Source organism: Trypanosoma cruzi, genomic scaffold (assembly GCF_000209065.1).
Source record: "Trypanosoma cruzi strain CL Brener 1047053516787 genomic scaffold, whole genome shotgun sequence".
NCBI lineage: Eukaryota > Euglenozoa > Kinetoplastea > Trypanosomatida > Trypanosomatidae > Trypanosoma > Trypanosoma cruzi.
This window is the reverse complement of record NW_001849459.1, coordinates 52,913-62,057: the sequence shown is the minus strand read 5'-3', so window position 1 is coordinate 62,057 and position 9,145 is coordinate 52,913. Positions and strand designations below refer to the sequence as shown.

Sequence of the window (9,145 nt, the reverse complement as noted above, 5' to 3'; positions counted from 1 at the left end):
GTATATATATTTACCGTTTATTTTCCTCACTCTTCAAGGTGTAGTGCCATGTACATACGAAAAGAGGGAACGCATATCCGCCAAAGATGTGCAGACGGGTGATGCGTCACGCCACACACGCACACACACACACACACACACACACAAAAAAAAAAAAAAAAAAAAAGAGACCCAAAAGAAAAAGAAAACAGGCACACAAAAAAGACGCATGTAGACACGGATTGAATGATGATACAAACAAATAAAAATAATAAAAAAAAAAAAACTGGCTGCCTGTAATAAAATGTGCGTTTTTTTTTTTATTATTATTATTTTTATTCCTTTCCGTCTAAATTATAATGGCAAAAAACAACAACAACAACAACAACACATCGCAGAATCCTCTCGCGCCTTCGACAAAAACAAAATAATTACAACCAAATACACACACAAACGTCAAAAAAAAAAAGAGAAACGGGAAGCAAATAATAATAATAACTGGGGACTCATTCAAATCCCCCGTTGTAAATAAATGCAGGTCTCCTCTCTATTTATCTAAGCATCTAATTGATCCATTGGAACGATATAGGACAAGGCAGCAGAGTTGAAGGCAAAGGTGAAACCACCTCCCTGCCAACACAACCACGGCTGCTGCCTCCACCTCTCTTTTTGTTGTTGTTCTTGTTGTTTTTGTTGCTTTGTTGCCGTTCTTTTTTTCTTCTTCGTATTACCATTCGTGAATATATTCGTTTTTCTTTTTTCTTTTTTTTCTTTTTTTTTTTGATTGGTTGCTTGGTCTTCTTTTTTCACCCTCCTGTTCCTCCTGTTCCTCTTCTTCCTCGCTGTTACTTCGCCCTCAAACCTGTCCTCCCGGGAGGGACCTCAACTTCGCCTGAATCTGCGCTGAGAGCGTCGCCAAATCCGTCGCCCGACGCTCCAGTGGCCGCTCGACGTGTGGCAAAGGCGGCCGTGGCGACTCTTTCTTCGCATCCGTAGCTGGCAAGGCCGGTGGCAAGGCCACTGTCGCATCCAAGTTTTCCTTCAAATTGTCGCTGTCATCGTCGTCCTCGCCCTCGCTCTCTTCCTCCTCTTCATTCTCTTCAAGATCCCGTGAGCTACAGCCTGAGGAATAACTGCTGCTGTCATTCTCGTTGGTGTCGTCAACGTCGCGCTCATCCCCTTGCGCAAGCGTCTCGGACCCAAGGGTGCGTATCAACATCTGTCGTAGTTCCAGGATGGAGCGTTGCTGCTCCGTCAGCTGTACGCTGTAGCGCTCCGTTTCCGCCGCCATCCGCCGCCGCTCCTCTGCCCATTTCGCCTCTACTTCACGTTTCTCACGGCGCAACTGTTCCAATTGCTTCTCTAGCGATGCTTTATTTTCAAAAAGCAGGTCAATTTGGCGTCCCTGACGCAACAAGTCACCAAAGAGGGCGGTATTTTTCGAGTATGCGGCCTTTAAAAGGGAGTCGAGCTGCGACACCTGAATCCGGTCGCATTCTCCTCTCATACACGTAACGTCCTTCAGTAAACTCCCCAGACTTGACAACTTTGTCTCCTGCCTTTCAATAAGAAGGGCATATTTCTCCTCGTACTCCTGTAACTGTCTTTGGTACTGCTCCCGGGCGGTTTTTTCCTGCTTCGTCTCCTCCAGGGCACGGTTCTGAATGTCAATGACACGTGTTCGGTTGTCAGCCATATCACGTTTCAACTGTCGAATAAATCGTTTATTTTCCTCGTTTCGCGTAGAGAGGGCAACAACATCAATAATTTTCTTCTGCAGTTCCTGATACGTCTCGGTTTGTTTCTGTGCCATGTCTTCATAGAGAGCCTTTTGATGTTCGTACATCTTTTCGTAACGGTTGCGTTCCCGCTGAAGCCTTTCATACTCGGCAAGAGGAACCATGCGTTCCTCGTGGTGAGCTGCATCTACACACCGCTCCACAGAGACGGTGCCGCCGTGATATGAATGATGATGGTGGCCGTGATGGTGATGCGATTGTCGTTGCTCTGAGGAACTCAACGTGCGAGAGGAGGCGTACCTGTGCGGCACCAATGACAGGGAGCGTCGTGGCGTAGGTGACTTCGAAAATGATAGGCGAGTCGTGCCACTGTTTGTCAAGTCAGAAAGAGGAGGCCCCCGATCAGCCTTGGCGCTAAAACCTTTTCCAATGCTATTGCTGTCGTATTCCGTGATGTCAACAGCGTGGCCACCGTTTGCAGGCAGACGCTGCGGGGAAAGGATGGCCACCACCGACGGAGCCGAGCTGATGCATCGGGCGGTGGGCTCGTCGACAGAATCCTCTAAATAAATGGCGGTATCGTCGGTGGAGATGCCAAATTGGCGTGGGTCGGCGATATCATCCTTGCGGGCGACTGAGAGTGTTGCCATTTTTCTATCCAAGTGCCTGCCCCCCCCCTCCCCCTTGAAATGAAAAGGCGGAAATATATAAGAAAAAATTAAATTAAATTAAAGCACCAAAAAAGCGGCCTCATCCCGTCACCAGACACCGACCCCTCAATGTACCCAATAAAACAGGAATGACGGTCAAAAACGCACGCAAAAACACGGAATTTCTCCTTTTTCTTTTTTTTTTTCTTTTCTTTTTTTTCTTCAAGCAAAATCAGAAAAGTTGACAGCTCTGTCTTTCGATGGATTGCTTATTGGACGTGTCGACAACGCCATTATCATTGTCGCAATCACCATCAATCGGTAAAGCTTCCAGAAAATTAGGTGTCAACTCTCTCGCGTACTGTGGCTGTCTCTGGAGCCACAACAACATGGCTGTGTGGAACACGTCTCGCACACCAAAGCCTGTCTTGGAGCTGCATGTTACCAACGCGTCTGCCTTGATGCTCTTCTGCACAGTGTATGCCTGCTCCCGTGTCACCATTCCCTCCGTGATGCCCCGTTGGTCCGCATCGACCCTCAAGTCAAACTTGGTGCCACAAAGCAGCACATTAAAAGGCCTGTAATGGCTGCCATTTCTTAGAAATGCCAAATCCTGCTCCACTCGACGAATCTCGCGGTACCAACGCATCTGCACGTTTGTCAGGCTGTGTGGGTCATCCCACGCAAAGCACAAAATAAATACCGAGACGTCACAGGCCGATGGAGATGAGGGGGGCTTTGGATTACCGGCGGCACCACTTGCATTGCCGTCTCCGGCTTGAGCAACAGGTGCCACGGTGCTGGTGTAGCACATGCGACGGAGCTCATCGAATTCCTCCTGTCCAGCTGTATCCCAAAGTCCTAATCGCACGATACACGAACCGCCAACCCCTTCATTGCTGTCATTGATGGGAAGCAGCAACTCGTAGTTCTCGATGGCTGTCTTTTGATATTCCCGGTACCCTGCCAGGTACTCCAGTCCATTCGCAAAACTATACTGCAAGCACGTTTTTCCCACCTTGCCATCCCCAAGCAGAATTACTTTGCAGTGCAGTGTCTCCTCCATTGTGATTGAGCAAAAACCGCACCGCAGGGAGAAAATCGCTGAATAAAGAGGAAAACAAAGACAAAAACAAAAACAAAACAATATGCGTGGTGCGGCTTTACATAATCCCGTGGCAAAAAAAAAAAAAAAAAAAAAAAAAAAAAGAAACAAAAAACAAAACCCCAACAAAAAAAGAAAATGGGTGAATATAGGAAACAAAACAAAAAAAATTTCACAGCCTTCGAAACACCACGGGCAACATGTAAATTAAAAAATAACAGGCATGCAGACTTTGTTTGTTTGCTGTTGTTGTTTTTTGTCTTTCTTCCTGTTGTTGTATCCACTCAGTTGACATATGTGTGGTTGTCACCAGTTTGTCCACTCCGGATCTCGCTCTAGCTGCTCCATGTAATGCAGTACGCGTTCCGTGATCTCTGATTCATCGTAACGGTTCCCAAAAAAGTCCACAAATCGCCCCTTTGGATCAAAAAGGAAAATGGCGATGCTGTGGTCAATCAGATAGTCGTTTGTCTCCGCCGCCTCAGCACTGGGCAAGGAGTAGTAAATGCGATACGACTTGCAGGCATCGTTCACTTGTTTCGGCGTCCCCACGAGCCCAACAAAGTCCGGGTGGAAGGCGGAAATATACTCCGCAATGGCCTCCAGCGAATCCCGCCGCGGGTCGCACGAAACAAAAAGCGGGAGAATACGGTCTTTGGGCCGTCGCGCCCGCACAGCATCCACCACTTTTGACATGCGGTTTAACTCCACCGGGCAAATCTCCGGGCAGTGCGTAAAGCCAAAGTAAAAAAACGTCCACGAACCCAAAAACTCTGCTTGTGTGACAGGCTCTCCATCTGTCTTCACGAGAACAAAAGGTCCCCCCAGTGCCGGTCGACCGCGCGTCTCGACGTTTACCCGCGCACTGCCCACTGAGCCAAAGTAACGCTTTTTTGCCTGTCTCGACCCGTACCAAAGAGTGCCGGCGGAGAGGACGGCAAGGGCCGCCAGCATCGAGTACTTTCGCAAGGCTGCCTTGTCCTTCTCAATCTCCTCTTGTTCGGCGTCAACGGCCACCGCGGCCTGAGATCGGAACGGCCGAAACGCGCATTTCATGCTCGCCGCCATCAGCGGTCGGCGGAAGACGTGACCGGGCAAACACCCCAGTGCACGTCGCATTTGATGATACAGCACCAAATCAAAAAGAAAAATGCTTCACCCTTTTATTTAGATATAAAAGAAAAAAAAAAGGAAGTAATTCAAACAGCACCCCAAAAATATTTATTTATTTGTTTATTTATATTCCTGTTCCGTACCATTATAACGGAGAGCATATTTCCACAAGAAGGAAAAGCAGGTCAAATTAAAGAAGAAGGAAAGGAAGAAAAAAAAAAGATAAGGGGAGAGCAACTATTATTCACATGTAATAGAGAAATGCGTCCTTAATATAAGTTTCTTTTCAACCCCCTCCTCGGCAATATGCAAATATTGTCAATAACAATATAAATGTATATAACGAGAGTGAAAGGGATAAAATCTAAGCCATATGATCATCCTTTTCAATCTCTAAAGGGGTTATTGGCTCCTCCTCTGTTCGTTGAGCTACAACAGGGGAAACACGTGTCAAACATGGCGCTGACAATACATCACAGCCAATCAATGACTCCTGCTTTATCTTGGGGGATTCCATTTGAGGGTGATCAACCGAACGGTCCCGAATCAAAAGTGACGCCGTGGCACCACTGGCAGTTGAGGCTGGGCGCCCCACGATGGCTTTAAATCGACCTTGGTTAACTCTTTTGAGTGTTTTTGGTCGCGGCGCAACGGTCCCTGCTTTCTCCCTTGCAAGGTTCTCCTGCATCTTTTCCAGGCGTTGGCTTCGTTCCTCCCGTATGGCACGGAGCCTCTCCTCAACGGAAGGAAGCTGATACTGGGGAATGCCTTCATCACTTCCAACCGTGCGACTAGACGAGCTCCTTTGGTGATCATGAAAACTACTTGTTGTGGGTACTGGCCCTGCATCGTCAGTTTCATCGGAACATCCACGCCGTAAATCATGTTCATTCTTGCATGAACCTCTTTCTTCCTTCGGTGTCCGCAGAAGACTCTCATCGTCATTCGCCGTAATCCCATGTACTTCCGGCCTTTTTTTGCTCGCAATGCGCAGCCTAAACTCCCTACGACTTTTTACATCATTGCGTCGTGCCTCAACCGGCGCAGGGTTTAAGGTCATGTTTGGTGCCTGCCTGGGGTCGGGTGTTCTTAAAGGCCTGCACGCGCCACTTTGCTCTGCCGTTTTTGCAGAAGGTGATCGGCTCTGTTCAGGCCGCAGCGGAGAATGGTGTCCGGCGACAGGCTTGGCGGTCCCAGGCATGACAGTTGTACCGGGCAAAAGTTGTCTTACTGTCTTCTCTTCTCCCAAATTACACCCTAACCGCGTTGCCTTGCGTTCCTCACACTGAAGGGCACCTACACCGAATCCCACCTGGGCAGGATATACGGCCTGGGCTCCACATCCCTCCGCAGGGTTCATTCTCCCCTACAAACTGCAACCCTTTGCACCTTTCGGAGGCGGTTTTGAAAACAGTCAAACAACGTAACTGTGACACAAAACAAAGATCGATAAACACACAAAAAATAAATAAATAAATAAAATAAATAACAGTATTGACTCGCATTGTCGTGTGAGACAAAACACGACCGTGGTCTGTCACTTCCGCTCCTTCACTCGCACTTGAATGCACACATATTCACTCATATTGTGAACTACGCAGTAGTTTTTTCGCCGCTTCAACCATTTCCGGCGTCACATCCGCCGCCTCAATTCGTCCACGCCGCTCCTCACGTGACAAGTCTGACACCCATTTGTGATCGGCGTTCAGCATCAAGCCGGATGCCTCATCTCGATAAACATATCCCTTTGGGCCATCATACACCGCCTGCGGGGCGTTCCGTACGTATTCTGGTGTAAAATCTCGTTTGTAATACCGTTGACGATTAAGTTCAATATTGTCTAAAATCTCATTGGCGTTGTTTGATTGCAAATGATTGATTATAACGACGGCCGAACACGCCAAACAAACAAGAGTGCCACGCCACTCCATCCAAATTGTACGGAAAATCCCCCGCTCGCCGTAGCGTGCAAGCAACTCAGCATCTCCAATACCCAACCACCATGCCTTAACTCGAGTAAAGGGGCTGATGAACCGCCTCCGTCCCATCAAAGCCATTCTTTAAAAAGTCATATAAAAAAGGAAGATGTAACCTACAAAACAAAACAAAAGCAAAATAATAATAATAATAACGTGTGTTGGCGGCATTTTCCACCACACTCTCAGAAATCAAACCGCAGCCGCTTCATGTGGAGAGTCTTCTTTTTTTTTTTTTTTTTTTTTTCTCATACGCACGCCAATATGTAAGTCCCTTTATATGCAAACGGTCATTGGATATATAATTATATAATCCTTCCTGGAGCCCCCCCACAGACGCACACACAAGTAGGACAACACACAGACAGCCACGCAGCAGGCCTCTCAATTGGGACATTCAACGCAGAATTTCTTCCCCGTCTTTCTTTTTAATAAAAGGAGTGGGTCACACGCAAAGAGAAAAAAAAAAAAAAAAAGGGGGGGGGGGGGGGGGGGAAGGGGGGGGAAGGGAGGGAGGAAAGGCAAACAAACACCTCTCACCTTCAGGTGGAACATTAATAGTAATAATGACCAAAAAATAAAAAATAGAAAAGGACTGTACCAACACCAATCTCCTGCAGAAAAATAACAGGAATAAAAATAACGGAAATAAAAAAAAAATAAAAGAGGGGGGAAGGGGGTTTATTGCTATTCGCAGTCTTCTTCCTTCGGTCGTTCTTTATTACTATTATTATTGTTGTTGTTATTTTATTTTTGTTTGTTTGTTTGTTTCTTTCACCCACAACATCTCAGTTCGAATTTCGTAATATAAAAATAAATATAAAATATAAAATGAAGCCCAAATTTGCACTGCCTTTTGTTTTTTCCTCTTCTTTGGAATCCCCACCCTCCCCCTCTTTTTTTTTTCCTTCCAAAACTATCGTTTTTCTCATACTTCTCCTATTCTTCTTCTTCCTTTTGTTGTTGACCGCCAATGCCTCCACCAATATAGAATAAAAAATAAAAAAATCGCATTTAAAGTTTACTGGTTGACCGCTTCTGTTCACTCTTCTGGAATGAAAGGCATAAATTTACTTCTTCTCTACTCCCCATGTAGACAGCCACACGCTGGTGAGGTTTCTTTGGCACAACATCAAGCACACGTCCTTTGCCTGTAGACGCTTTACCGCCAGCCTGCTCTACAAGCATTGCCAATGGGGCAGCTTCATACAAGAGTCGTATCTTCCCCTCTGGTCGTTTAAGATCGCTGGGATAACAAAAAATACCGCCATAAAGTAATGTTCGATGAACATCTGCAACCATTGAACCAATATAACGTGCGGTGTATAACTTAGGTCCTGCCTTCACGTGATTCATATACTTCTGAAACCATGGCTCCCAATTACAAAAGTTTCCTTCATTAACACTGTATATAGCACGGGACGCTGGAAGTGTAATATGTGGATGTGTATGAATGAATTCACCAATAGTAGGGTCCAAGGTGAATCCATCCACACCGTGTCCGGTGGTTAAAACCAGATTTGTAGCCGTGCCGTACATGGCGTATCCGGCCGATACAAGACACTTTCCTGACAGTTTCTTTAAGACTTCGGTGGCCTCCTCCATAGTCGTGATTTTCTTCTCATCCGAAACACGCCAGATGCCCCAAATAGAACCAACGGATATATTTGCATCAATATTGCTACTTCCATCAAGTGGGTCAAAAAAAACAATGTAATGTCCCTGACGTTCTCCTTCTACCAATACAAGAGACTCTTCTTCCTCACTACCTAGAAAAGAAACACTGGATGAAGAGATAAGGTATGCCTTAAAGGCATTGTTTGCTATTACATCTAGCCTTGCTTGGGTATCTCCTGTCGCATTGGAGGAATGATCGCTAAGATATCCAAAAAGCCCCTGCATTCCTGCAGAACGAATGTGTTTTTCAATCACTTTTACTGCGGTCTGAATGGCCGTCATGAGAAGAGTAAACTCCCCCCGGCTGCTGAGAGGTTGACTGTGCATAAGAAATTGCACAAGAGTTGCCGGAATATTGACCCTTGGCTCCATTTTTTTTTTTTTTTTTTTTTTTTTAGGTCGCTTACGCAATTCACCCTAAACAAACGGATAAAGAAGGGAAAAAAAAAAAAAAAAAAAAAAAAGAAAGAAATAAACGGAAATAAATTGAAAAAAGAAAGAAAAAAAAAAAAAAGAAGAAGAAGAAACAAAATAAAAGAAAAAAAAAATTAATAATAATTAAAATTAGAACGTTACCAAAAAAGTTCATTTTGTTTATTAATAAACAAAAGTTCATACATAAATATTGTCAAAATCATTCAATGAAGTCCAAACGCTTCGTGTGCGTTTCTCAATAAAGAGAAATAAAACACTCCGTATGTATGTGTGTAATGTGTAATAGATGAAAGAGATGTAATATGTGGGATAATGGGCAGGAGTGTGTATACATATATATTTATATATTTATATATATATGTATACATGCGCACATGTACTTCAATAATTGTGTCTTATTGCTCGCTAACTCTAAACAGCTCAAGGAGGTGGTGAGAGAGAGAGAGAGAGAGGGGGAGGGTTAAAGAGGGA

At 45.3% G+C, this 9,145-nt stretch overlaps 6 protein-coding genes across 6 annotated transcripts, besides 24 other annotated features; all 6 read right to left on the bottom strand.

Moving 5' to 3' along the window:
* Positions 1-8,753: a sequence feature (heterozygous, non-Esmeraldo-like haplotype).
* Positions 113-146: a microsatellite.
* Positions 147-188: a microsatellite.
* Positions 240-265: a sequence feature (AT_rich).
* Positions 291-319: a sequence feature (AT_rich).
* Positions 348-369: a microsatellite.
* Positions 649-688: a microsatellite.
* Positions 729-761: a microsatellite.
* Positions 836-2,368, bottom strand: Tc00.1047053508351.60 (hypothetical protein, conserved; the record flags this gene model as incomplete). Its single annotated transcript, XM_800751.1, has 1 exon — positions 836-2,368. The coding sequence occupies one exon, from the start codon at positions 2,366-2,368 to the stop codon at positions 836-838; it is 1,533 nt and encodes a 510-aa protein (XP_805844.1).
* Positions 2,420-2,451: a sequence feature (AT_rich).
* Positions 2,558-2,591: a microsatellite.
* Tc00.1047053508351.50 (rho-like GTP binding protein, putative) lies at positions 2,601-3,434 on the bottom strand (the record flags this gene model as incomplete). Its single annotated transcript, XM_800750.1, has 1 exon — positions 2,601-3,434. The coding sequence occupies one exon, from the start codon at positions 3,432-3,434 to the stop codon at positions 2,601-2,603; it is 834 nt and encodes a 277-aa protein (XP_805843.1).
* Positions 3,486-3,512: a microsatellite.
* Positions 3,549-3,593: a microsatellite.
* On the bottom strand, positions 3,780-4,592 carry Tc00.1047053508351.40 (cytochrome c oxidase assembly factor, putative; the record flags this gene model as incomplete). Its single annotated transcript, XM_800749.1, has 1 exon — positions 3,780-4,592. One exon carries the CDS (start codon positions 4,590-4,592, stop codon positions 3,780-3,782), a length of 813 nt encoding a protein of 270 aa, XP_805842.1.
* Positions 4,692-4,714: a microsatellite.
* On the bottom strand, positions 4,951-5,946 carry Tc00.1047053508351.30 (hypothetical protein, conserved; the record flags this gene model as incomplete). The annotated part of the gene is made up of 1 exon (XM_800748.1): positions 4,951-5,946. One exon carries the CDS (start codon positions 5,944-5,946, stop codon positions 4,951-4,953), a length of 996 nt encoding a protein of 331 aa, XP_805841.1.
* Positions 6,036-6,075: a microsatellite.
* On the bottom strand, positions 6,164-6,643 carry Tc00.1047053508351.20 (hypothetical protein, conserved; the record flags this gene model as incomplete). Its single annotated transcript, XM_800747.1, has 1 exon — positions 6,164-6,643. One exon carries the CDS (start codon positions 6,641-6,643, stop codon positions 6,164-6,166), a length of 480 nt encoding a protein of 159 aa, XP_805840.1.
* Positions 6,785-6,809: a microsatellite.
* Positions 7,039-7,079: a microsatellite.
* Positions 7,281-7,314: a microsatellite.
* Positions 7,366-7,395: a sequence feature (AT_rich).
* On the bottom strand, positions 7,577-8,611 carry Tc00.1047053508351.10 (fructose-1,6-bisphosphatase, cytosolic, putative; the record flags this gene model as incomplete). Its single annotated transcript, XM_800746.1, has 1 exon — positions 7,577-8,611. One exon carries the CDS (start codon positions 8,609-8,611, stop codon positions 7,577-7,579), a length of 1,035 nt encoding a protein of 344 aa, XP_805839.1.
* Positions 8,611-8,635: a microsatellite.
* Positions 8,680-8,787: a sequence feature (T-rich).
* Positions 8,754-8,766: a sequence feature (areas merged during assembly that could not be assigned to a particular haplotype. This can correspond to areas where the two haplotypes were merged or to regions with more than two copies in the genome that were merged during assembly.).
* Positions 8,767-9,145: a sequence feature (heterozygous, non-Esmeraldo-like haplotype).
* Positions 9,002-9,042: a microsatellite.
* Positions 9,108-9,132: a microsatellite.